General features: G+C 38.7%; 1 protein-coding gene across 1 annotated transcript; it reads right to left on the bottom strand.

Annotated features, from left to right (window-relative positions):
* Positions 1 to 5,431: 5,431 nt before the first annotated feature.
* Positions 5,432 to 11,049, bottom strand: LOC102669130 (uncharacterized). Its single transcript, XM_006601500.1, has 3 exons — positions 10,588 to 11,049; positions 7,920 to 8,504; positions 5,432 to 5,845 (listed from the first exon to the last, which is right to left on the bottom strand). The coding sequence occupies exons 1-3, from the start codon at positions 11,047 to 11,049 to the stop codon at positions 5,432 to 5,434; spliced, it is 1,461 nt and encodes a 486-aa protein (XP_006601563.1).
* Positions 11,050 to 12,430: the final 1,381 nt, after the last annotated feature.

Below are 12,430 nucleotides of genomic sequence, written 5' to 3'. Positions count from 1 at the left end.
TAGAAATAAAGCCAGGTTAGTAGCAAAAGGGTATAATCAAGAAGAAGGAATAGACTATGAAGAAACATATGCTCCTGTTGCAAGATTAGAAGCCATTAGAATGCTTTTGGCATATGCATCCATAATGGATTTTAAACTTTATCAAATGGATGTTAAGAGTGCCTTTCTAAATGGTTTAATTCAAGAAGAGGTATATGTTGAACAACCCCCTGGTTTTGAAATTCCTGATAAACCAAACCATGTTTATAAATTACAAAAGGCTCTTTATGGTTTGAAACAAGCCCCTAGGGCGTGGTATGAACGCTTAAGCAATTTTCTTCTAGAAAAAGAATTCTCTAGAGGTAAAGTGGATACCACATTGTTCATAAAGAGAAAGCATAATGATATTTTGTTGGTTCAAATATATGTTGATGATATAATTTTTGGATCCACTAATGATTCATTGTGCAAGGAGTTTTCCCTTGATATGCAAAGTGAATTTGAAATGTCAATGATGGGAGAACTAAAGTACTTTCTGGGACTACAAATCAAGCAAACTGAATAAGGTATATTCATCAATCAATCCAAGTACTGCAAGGAATTGATCAAAAGATTTGGGATGGATAGTGCAAAACACATGTCTACACCAATGAGCACTAGTTGTTACTTAGATAAAGATGAATCTGGTCAGTCTATAGACATAAAACAATATCGAGGTATGATCGGATCTCTTCTTTATTTATCTGCTAGTAGACCTGATATTATGTTTAGTGTATGCATGTGTGCTAGGTTTCAATCCAACCCCAAACAATCACATTTAAGTGTAGTTAAGAGAATCATGAGATATCTATTAGGTACAATAAATTTAGGATTATGGTATCCTAAGAACTCAACATGTAACTTAATAGGATATTCTGATTCTGACTTTGCCGGATCTAAAACTGATAGAAAAAGCACAAGTGGAACTTGTCAATTCATTGGATCCGCTCTTGTCTCATGGCATAGTAAGAAATAAAACAGTGTTGCTTTGTCCACTGCTGAAGCGGAATATATTTCTGTCGGCAGTTGTTGTGCACAGATTTTATGGATGAAGCAACAATTATCTGACTATGGCATCATTCTTGATCGCATACCTATTAAGTGTGACAATACTAGTGCCATAAATCTATCCAAAAACTCTGTTCAACACTCTAGAACCAAACATATAGAAATTAGGCATCATTTTCTTAGAGATCATGTCCTAAAGGGAGATTGTATATTAGAGTTTGTTGATACAAAGAATTAGCTTGCTGATATCTTTACAAAACCTCTCCCAAAAGAAATATTTTTCTCAATAAGAAGAGAATTAGGGCTTTTAGACCTTAGTGATTTGGATAGGTAATTTTTTTTTATGAATGATTGATTGTGTTTTGATGAAATATGACACTTGTTTTGTTTAACTTAGTTTACTTTTCTTGTTAGTATAATTAACTCTTAAGATAGTATAAGTTTTTAAGACTTAGAAATAAGTTTTCTTTTAGGAAAAGGCTATTTTTTGTTCTGGTAATCGATTACATGAATACTGTAATCGATTACACTAGAACAGATGGCCTGTAATCGATTACAGTATTCATAAAATCGATTACCAGTAGGCTGCCTCCTCCTGTAATCGATTACCATTACTTGTAATCGATTACCACGCGTCCTGCTCTATAAATATCACGTTTTCAGAATCTCCTGCGCAGCCCCTTCTTCCTTGCGCCGTACCTCCATTCCCAAACCTCCAAACCGGAAATCTCATTCATTTCTTCATCAAATCGACTCCCGTAAATTGCAATCTTCTTCTTTTTCATTTTTATTTTGATTTCACCGATTAAAATCTGCAAAAACACCCTCAAATGGCAGAATCATCAAAGAAACGGTACTCCAATCTTTTCTCATCGTTCTGGAGCCACTAGCGCATCCACAGCACCAATTCCACCCTCATTGTCCTCTTCCCCAGTGTTTTCTTCCGACAAACAGCAGAAACGGTACTCCAATCTTTTCTCATCTCGTTCCATTATCGACCCTAAGTTTATTGATATGGAATTCTTTTCTGCTGAAACCTTTGATTGCATTCAAGCCTTTCAGAACTTAGGTCTTCTACCTTTTATGTCATTACAATTGCCTATTTATCCTGAATTGGTTAAAGCTTTTTATTGTAATCTTGAAATTCAGGACAACACTCTGATTTCTGAAATTTTTGGGATAAAAATGGCCATTGACCAGTCCCTTTTCCATGACTTAACCAAATTACCCAGTGACGGTGTACCATTTGAAGGTACACTGAATGACGACTGGAAATTTGATTTCTCTGCCCATGATGCCCGCTAGTTGGTTTGCACCAACAATGCGGATATGACCGGACGTCTTCTTGCCGGGTCATTGGCTTTTGAAAGCCGCATCCTTCACTATTTAATTGTGCGTATTTTGCTTCCACGGTCTTCCAACCTTGCCTAGGTTTCTGAGGAAGATCTAATTATCATGTGGGCCTTTCATACAGGGCGTCAACTTGACTGGGCACACTTAGTCAGATATCGCATGCATAAGGCATTGCGATTAAATGCTCCGCTACCATATCCACAGCTTGTCACTCTCTTTTTCCGCCATTTTCAAATTCCTCTTGATTCTGAACCTTACGTTCCAATCAAGAGATCCTTTTTAATTGGTGCTGCTGTGATTGCTTCTTTTGGTTACCGCAAAGAGCATGATGGCTCTTGGGTAAAAAAGGGTGCTCCACCCACTAATGATGAAGGCAACCTACCAGTTGAAGATAATTCCTCTCTTCTTCGAAAGCTTTTGGAAAAATTCGATGGTCTTCAGACTTTTGTTGGTGACAAATTTGATGATATGGAATTGCAAGTCGACATGCGGTTTAATGCCATAGAATCAAGGATCACCAAAGTTGAAGATGTCTCCTTCATCCGTACTTGCTTTGATCCACCACCATCGCCTCCATCATCCTCTTAGCTTATATGTTATTATTAAGACTAAGTATTATTAGTGGTTAAGTCTTATTAGTACTTTGTTTTATCGCCGTGTATTTGGCTTTTTGCTGCTCTAGTTATCGTAATCTTGCACTATAATTATATTTCTAGACTTTGTTTTGGTTGATTATGACAATGTATGGATTTATTTTGGTTTAATGGTTGGTTTTGTTTGGATATTTATTGTGTTAATGTTTGGATATTGATTGCCTTGCTCTAGTTCTTTTTGATGTTGCCAAAGGGGGAGAGAACTTAGGAGAGAACATGGGTTAGAAATCAATTAGAAATTTATCGTTAAGAAAAGTTAGGCATACATGCCAAAAGATAGGGGGAGTAAGGGTTGTGTGAGCGTGCTATCATCTTGTATATAGCTTGTCTTGATTTCAGGTATTGTCATCATCAAAAAGGAGGAGATTGTAGACAAAGGAACAAGCTATATACAAAGGATCAAGCTGAAAGTTTTGATGATGCCAAAGGATTACATGAATTATATGCTTCTCAAAGATTTACTCAAGACAAAGCAATTAGAGATATTCAAGATGATAATCAAGACAGTCTATAGAGTCTTAGAAAGGATATTAAATAGGAAGGGAATTCCTATTGAAATCGCAAAAGGTTTGGCCAAGAATTTTAAGTTAAAAAAAGTCTTTATCAACAAATTTACTCTCTGGTAATCGATTACCAGAGGATGTAATCGATTACCAGTGGCCAAAACTGATTTACAACAGCTATTAAAATTTGAATTCAAAAATTTGCACTGTGTAATCGATTACACATATATGGTAATCGATTACCAGCAGTTTCTGAACGTTTTAATTCAAATTTTAAAGAGTGTAATCGATTACACACTTATTGTAATCGATTACCAGAGGAGTTTTTCAGAAAACATTCTCAACAGTCACATCTTTTTATGTGGTTATTGAATGGCTATCATAGGCCTATATATGTGTGACTTGAGACACGATTTTGATAGAGTTTTTTGAGAACAACAAGTGTTTATCCTCTCAAAGAGCAAAAATCATTCTATCCTCTTAAAAATTCCTTGGCCAATTCAATTGCAATTCATTAAGGAATTATTTGAGCGCTCAATCTGTAAAATCCATCTCTTTTTAGAGAGATTCATTCTTCTTCTTCTACTCATTCTCTAAGGGATTAAGAGACCGTGGGTCTCTTGTTGTAAAGGAATTCTAAACACAAAGGAAGGATTGTCCTTGTGTGTTTAGAACTTGTAAAAGGAATTTACAAGATAGTGGAACTCTCAAGCGGGTTGCTTGGGGACTGGACATAGGCACAAGGGTGTGGCCGAACCAGTATAAATCTGAGTTTGCACTTTCTCTTCCCTTAATCTCCTTTGTTTATTATTGCTTTACATTCATATTTAAATTGTTTTATTTGAATTAATATTTAAGAAGTTCATTGTTAAGGGAATCTATAACTTGAAAAGAAAGTGAAATAATTTTTAATTGGGGAAATAGTTTAGAATATCTTAATTCAACCCCCCCTTCTTAAGATATCTGAGGCCACTTGTCTAACAGTAGGAAGGTCTGCTGCCTGCTGAGGATGAGATAGATCCACCACTGGTGAAGGTGGATCTGCTGTAACCTGTGGTGTCTTCTCAGGAGTAGCAGCCTCTTGTCTCGTCTGTGTTCCGCCTGCCTCATAAAAAAATGGCTCGGGGACTGTGGCCTCAAAGGATGCATCCTCCACCTGCTGAGGTACTTGAGCTGTGGGACCTCCACCTTCCCTCACAAGAGAAGGCTGGGCTCCTGGCCAGGATACCTTCTCTATAAACAGCTCCACTGTTATAATGGGTCTTTGTAGAGCCCTATCTTGTAGGCTCTGCATTATCAATATCTGCCCCTGATATAGACTCTGAAGCATGGACTCTATGCGTTGTGAGCCCTAGGTAGATGGGCTTGGAGGTGTTGGTGATGGGGTAACAGATGTGGATGGAGCTAGTGGAGTAGAAGAAGAAGGAACATCAGTTGGTCGTGCCCTTGCCTTCCTTGCCCCTCTGAAATTAATTGTAAGATCACCCAAATTCCAACAATTATTTTTAATGTAGGCCAAATTAATGGCCGGGCTTAGGCTCTGGTAGGTCAAACTATCAGAAGTAACTCCTCTAGCTCTGCAGAGAGCAGTAATCAAGGTTGGAAATCCAAGCCTACAAGAGTTTGATTGAGCAATAGAAGAAATTTGACCCGAGATAAGGGCACCAATGTTCATATCCATATGGGTTACTAAGCCGTAAACCAACCTAGCTCTATCCATGTTTAAATCTGATGTGTGGGATGTGGGAGCTAGGTTGGAGTAAGATAGGACACTCCAAGTCTGGGCCAATATGGTCAAGTCCTTTCTGAGGAGCTTCCATGGCTAGCCTTCAGCATTCAGAACAAAACCCTTGCGGGGAATACACAGTCTAGCCTCTATCTCTTGAGGATTAGACCTCAACCTGCAGAATCTAGAGTGGGTAGGGTCTCTCCTTCCTCTAGTACCACTAGTGTCTCAAGGAATTCATTGAGGTTGTCTGCATCAATCTTTATCAAATGTCCTCTTAGTCGTGCTTGCTTGGGTGACTGATCCTTAGGGCTGTACAAGTTGGCATAAAATTCTTTGACAACCGCCACATCAATGCTTCCCTCCTGGAGGTTGGTGAGGCATTTGTGTAGATTACGCCTCTCCAATTCTACTTTGAACTCATCAAACTCAGTATGATATAATTGAACATTTCTCTCTGGAAGGATATTCCGACCGAGAATGCTATCTGTGTATTTGTTCCAGGCTTCCAAAGATTGGAATTGCCTGGTGTCATATTGAGTTTGTGATCTAGAAGCTGTGCTTTTTCTCTTTGTGGATGCCATCTGCAATGAGAAGAACCCATCAATTTTTTAGACAAGAATTTATTAAAATTTGAAAACAAAAAATAAAAAATGAATTTGATAGTGGGCGCTTAGCGAGACACAACTCGCTTAGCGTGCCTTATGAAAAATAACTCACTAGCTTAGCGCAACTGGGGCACGCTTAGTGAGTTATGACATAAAATTTTTTCCTTGCATAAATGGCTTAGCAAGATAGACACTCGCTTAGCCCAGAACAAATTTATTTCACACATGCGCTTAGCGAGTAGTGCTCGCTTAGCGCGACTCGACTATTGGACACTAATTGGCTTAGCGAGCATGGTTCGCTTGTATTCAAACCGCATTGAATAGAGCATAGCCCGAAAGGGCTGCACTTAGCGCGAGCAAAATTTCAAAATTTTAACTAAGTTATGTGGGCTTAGCAAATCAATTGCACTTAGCCCAATAACTGCCGCAACAAATTGCGCTTAGCTCAAATAAGCTGGGCTTAGCGTGAGGCGGTCAACAAAAATTTTTCTAAGGTACCTGGGCTTAGGGAAACAACACTCGCTTAGCCACAAGTTTATCATCAATGAAGTTTTCAGTGGCTTAGCACACACATATGTCACTTAGCCACGATGTTCATATAGAAGATGAACATTCAACAAAAAGATGAACTCGCTTAGTGCAGGTATGCTAGCTTAGCGAATTCGTCTGGAAATGCATATATTCAAGCCAATTTGATGAACTTGCTTAGCACATCAGACGGGCTAAGCGAGATCATCACATTTTCCAGAAAAAATGTAGAAGAAGAAGTTTTTCAACTTCTTCTTTTAGGCCTCTAATAGGCCCCTATCAGGCATGCAATATTATCTTAACTACCTACAAAGTAAAACTCCTAACAAAGTCCTAATTTTTATCTATTCTACTTACAATCTAACCCTAAAAATCAAATTTTTAACCTAAGGTTTTCTATCCTAAAGTATCAATAATAGAAAGAGAATAAGTAAAGTCAGGAACTTACTTGAATTGAAGATGTTCAATGTAGCTTTGAAGAAGGATGCAAGATGGAAGCTAGAATATGCAATGCGAAAATTTTTTTCAAAGGAGAAAGGTTGCAAGAATTATTTTTTTCAGATTTGGATAAGTGTAAGTGTAACTGCTGTTACACTTAACTTCAACAGTTTTTTACCACCTCGCTTAGCGAGTCGGCGCGCTAAGCGAGTGAGAGAGATGTTTGGGTTTCTCAAATTTCTCGCTTAGTGGGCCAACGCGTTGAGCCCAACTATGAAATTCAAATATATATATATATATATATATATATATATATATATATATATATATATATATATATATATATATATATATATATATATTTTACTGGGCTTGGCGCAAATCATTGCGCTTAGCGAGTTATGCAAATGTTAATTCCTGTAACTCTCGCTAAGCCGGGCTCAGGGCTGGCTTAGCAAATTTAATGCATCCTGTATACAGAGGGGTGCATGCGCTTAGCGAGTGGTTGCTCACTTAGCGCTATTCAAGCTGCAAAGAATTGGGCTCAGCATGAATGGGCTGCGCTTAGCTCAATTAAACCAATGAATTGGCCGAACCGAATAGGGCTCAACACAGGTATACTGTGCTTAGTGAGCAAGCATGATGCGCTTAGCGAGTTAGACACTCACTTAGCCTAATTCAAGCCGAACTGAATTGGGCTTAGCTCACTCATGGCCCACTTAGCGTGCCCAATCAGCTTGAGAAACAGGGGTTTGAGCACTCAGCGCAAGCAATACTCGCTTAGCGCACTTAAGTGATGCGCTCAGCACGAGTTATACACTTAGCGGGTGGACTATTCTAAAAAAATTTTCTGACTTATTTTTAGTCCACTTCCTCATAAAGTTTAAAACAAACCCCAATATCTATAATTCAGTACAAGCTGATATTCCCCTTTTCAATCATCATTAAGCAAGTTCCAACTTATGCAATGCAAGAAAAACAAAGTGAAAGAAATCAGAATTGGGTTGCCTCCTAGGAAGCGCTCTTTTAACGTTATTAGCTTGACGCATATACCTCAATGGGTGATATCATATTAGGCCCTTACCTTTAGGACCTCCTTTTCAACCTCCTTCACCTGCAAGCAAACATTTTGATCTGGCACATGCTTGTCTTCTTCAAATAAATCAAAACTGATCCTCTGATCTTCAAAGCCCATTTCCAGTTTCTTTCTTCCCATGTCAACTACACAGCTTGCAGTTAACATAAATGGCCTTCCCAAGATTAAGGGAATGTCATTATCTTCACAGATATCCATTACAACATAGTCTGCTGGGAAGGTAAAATGTTTTACTCTGACCAAAACATCTTCAATGACTCCATAAGGTCTGGTGATGGAGCGGTCAACCAATTGTAAATTCATCCTAGTAGGCATGATTTCCAACTCTCCCAATCTTCTGCACATAGAGAGTGGCATCAGATTGATACTAGCTCCCAAGTCAATGAGCGCTTTTCCCACTGCGACATCACTTATTGAGCAAGGAATGGTCACACTCTCAGGGTCTTTGTTCTTCGGTGGAAGGATTTTCTGGATCACAGCATTGCGATTACCCTCCACAACTATATTTTCCTGGTGAATGTACTTGTGCTTCCTTGTCAACATGTCTTTTAAAAACTTTGAGTAGAGTGACATCTGTTGTAGAGCTTCTCCAAAGGGCATTGTTATCTCCAATTTCCTGAAAATGTCTAGGAATCTCGCCAGGTGGCGTTCCTTATCTTTCTTGGAAGGTACTGTCATACCCTAATTTCATCCGGGGACCATCCATTGTTGGGATGCGACCCTCGTTTCACCACTTTGAGGTACTTGGCACCCATCGTTAGGCAATTCGTGAAGTTCTGAGACATGCCGGAAGTCAAAAGAAAGCATTGTAGCATAATCCGTAAAGTTTCGTAACATTCCGGATGGCCAAAAAGGGATGATAATGTAATCCGTAAGGTTCCGTAACATTACGGAAGGAAAACAAGTATCGTTACGTAATTCGTAAGTTTCCGTAATGTTAAGGAAAAAGAATCAGCAAAAAAAAGGCAAGGGGTGTATTTAGTAAAAAGGGGGTGCAAATAGCACCCAGGCCCACTTGGGCCTTCCAGGAAGTTCTCCAGAAGGCGGTGAAGCAACCTAGCTTACCTGGGCGAGCTGAGCTTGCCTAGGCGAGCTGGGTGGCAAGCTTCTCCTTCCTTTTCCTATAAATAGGGGAAGGAGGGAAGAACAAAAATGTTCAACCCTCCTGGTATCTGAGATTCACTTAAAATTAGTGAGAAAATTTGTTTCCGTGAAGAAAATCCAAGCCGAGGCGCTTCCGTAACGCTTCCGTGACGTTTCCATGGGTGATTTCGCGAAGATTTTCAACCGTTCTTCGTCGTTCTTCGTTTGTTCTTCGTCGTTCTTCGGTCTTCAACCGGTAAGTTCCCGAAATTGAACTTTTCAATTCATTCTATGTACCCTTAGTGGTCCTCATTTGTTTTGTGTGCTTTTATTTTCATTTCATTTACTTTCTGTACCCCCTTTTGACGTGCTTTAGTCATTTATTTAAGTCATTTTCTCGCCTAATCAAAAATAAAATAAATTTCCACCGATCATTCGTATTGTAACATCCTTTAATTTCTATTAAAATGAATTTCGACCGTTCGGTCATGCCGTAACCGCGTTTAAAACCAAAAAGAGGCAAAATAATAATATAATAATAAAAAATATCTTTTAGTAAAATAAATAAAAAAAATTAATCGGATGTTTTCTTTGGGATTTCCCTTTCTTAATTGAATCGACTAATAACCAAAGTGAAACTAAGGCTAAAATCAATTCATAAACCAAACTTTTTGTCATCGCCTAAAAAAGCCATTTTTAAAGGTCCAACGCCTTGAAATGGTCTTTTCCGCTTTTATTGGTTAAATGTAGATTTCTAAAGGCCTAAGATCAACATGTAACTTTATTACCTCTTCCAAAAATAATAAGAGATCATTAATGGTTCAATGCCTTAATGTTTTCTCTCTTTTCAAAAGAATCGAAAGATTGTTTAATGGTCCAACGCCTTAAATGAACTTTCATTCAATAAAAACATATCTTGCAAAAAAGGATAAAAAAATAACTTAACCAAACACTTTGTTCACAAAGAACTACGTAGGTCTGATTTCCTTATCACAATTGAGGAATACGTAGGAGCAAGGGAAACACCCTCGTCGACCACAAAAATAAAAAATATAAAAGGCATAAAAAGACATAAGAGCGTAAAAAAGGGGAAGATAACACAAATTGAAGTCATGTTTGCACATTTGATTAAAGGTTGTCATCCCTTGTGATGGACGTGTGGGGTGCTAATACCTTCCCCATACGTAAATACAACTCCCGAACCTTTCACTTAAAGTTCGTAGACCACGTCTTTTCCAGTTTTTCTGACGTTTTCCTCAAATAAACGTTGGTGACGACTCCGCTCATATTCCTTTCTTGGAAGACGCATCCCGCGAGTCACGCGTCGCCCTCCCACCGAAGGGTAGGTTGTGACAGGTACCAAAGGGTATGGCATTTCCTTTCCCTCATCAGAAGTTGTTTCTTTTCTCTTTTCTCTTGCTTTTTCACTCTTACTTTTTTTTTCTTCTTTATATTTTTCAAATTCTTCTTTTTCTTTTTGTTTTTCTCCCTTTATTTCTTTTTCATTGTCTTTTATTTCTTTCTTTCCGACAATTATTTGTTTTTCTCTCCACTGACTCCTTTCATCTTTTACCTCATCATTCTCTTTATCAGTAGTGTCCTTCAAAACAACTTGTTCCTTCAAAGCAACAATATCCTTATCCTCAGCAGCCATAAGCTTTCTGCTTCTTGTCATAACAACTTTGCACTCTTCTTTGGGATTCTTCTCAATATTTGCTCCAAAGCTGCTGGATGACTTCTCAGCTAACTGCTTAGCCAGTAGACCCACCTGGATCTCAAGATTTTTTAGGGCTGACTCAGTGCTCTTATGATTGGACATGGTCACTTGCATGAACTGAGCTAGGGTCTCCTCCAGTTTGGTAGTCCTCTGAAAAAAATTTGGCCCTTGTTGAGGTGGCCTGTTGGAAGGTCCACCCTGGTCCTTATTGAATTGATTGCCAGGGTGTGATCTCCATTGCCCTTGCTGATTGTAGGGACCTTGCTGGAAACCTGAAAATCCTCCTTGGTTGTATCCTTGCCTCTGCTGATTTCCCATGTAATTAACTTCCTGAGTATGTTGCTAAGTGTGCGTAGGGGTCCTCGTGATGTAGCTCCATTGGAGGGAAATTTAATGGCAGCTGAATGGAGAGTGGGGCTTCTTGAATTATAATGGCAATGGAATGGAGAAGAAGAAGAGTTGAGAGGAGATGCCACTATAAGGAGAAGATGAGTCAAGAAGAAGCTCACCACCATAGGAAGTCATGGATAAGAGCTTGAAGGTAGGAGAAGATGAGTGGAGGGAGAAGGAGAGAGGGAGCACGAAATTTTGTGCCTCAAAAGAGGTATGAACTTTGAAGTGTAATTCTCAAATGATCAAAGTTGAAAAAATGCACACACATGGCCTCTATGTATTGCCTAAGTGTCACATAAAATTGGAGGGAAATTTGAATTTCTATTCAAATTTTACTTGAATTTGTGAGCCAAATTTTGGAGCCAAAATTTCACTAATTATGATTAGTGAATTTTAGCTATGGTTCAACCCACTAATCCAAGATCAAGTCCAAGATTCTCCACTAAGTGTGCTTAGGTGTCATGAGGCATGTAAAGCATGAAGGACATGCACAAAGTATGACTATATGATGTGGCAATAGGGTGTAGTAAGTAAATGCTCACCTCCCCCTCTAAAATTTAATTGGATTGGGCTTCTCCCAATTCAATTAAATTTATTTACCAACACACACATCAAATATTCACTCAATGCATGTGAAATTACAAAACTATCCCTAATACAAAAACTAGTCTAGGTGCCCTAAAATACAAGGGCTAAAAAATCCAATATTTCAAGGGTACCCTACCTACATTATGGAGCCCTAAATACAAGGCCCAAAAATAATGAAACCTTAATCTAATATGTACAAAGATAAGTGGGCTCATACTTAGCCCATGGGCCCGAAATCTACCCTAAGGCTCATGAGAACCCTAGGGCCTTCTCTTGCATCTCTGGCCCAATCTACTTGAAGTCTTCTATCTAATGCCCTTGCAGGGTAGGATTGCATCACCTTGTTTGGTAATCCATGAAATAGGTTCCTGTGTATGAGATGAATCAAAGAATGAGGATAGTTTATATTATGTGCTTGGACATCTGGCCGCACAATACTTGTAAAGAATTGCAGCACAGAACTACTGGAGTAATCTTCAAGGGTAACCCTGTGTTGATGTTCTTCAGCCATGACAGAGGCTTCTGGTAAATTTGTAGTGGATTCCCTTGATGACGGTGAATAAGATGATGCAAAATCAGAGGATGAAGCTTCTTCTTCTAAAATGGAAGCTACTGTCCTGTCTTGCAACAATTTCTTTCTCCTTTTGGCTCTGTTCCTTCTTAAAGTGGCTTCAATTTCCAAATCCAGAGGAACTAGATTACCTGTAGGAGATCTATG

Source organism: Glycine max, chromosome 17 (assembly GCF_000004515.6).
Source record: "Glycine max cultivar Williams 82 chromosome 17, Glycine_max_v4.0, whole genome shotgun sequence".
Taxonomy (NCBI): domain Eukaryota; kingdom Viridiplantae; phylum Streptophyta; class Magnoliopsida; order Fabales; family Fabaceae; genus Glycine; species Glycine max.
Note: the sequence above shows the minus strand (reverse complement) of the source record. Positions and strands in the feature narration are given on the sequence as shown.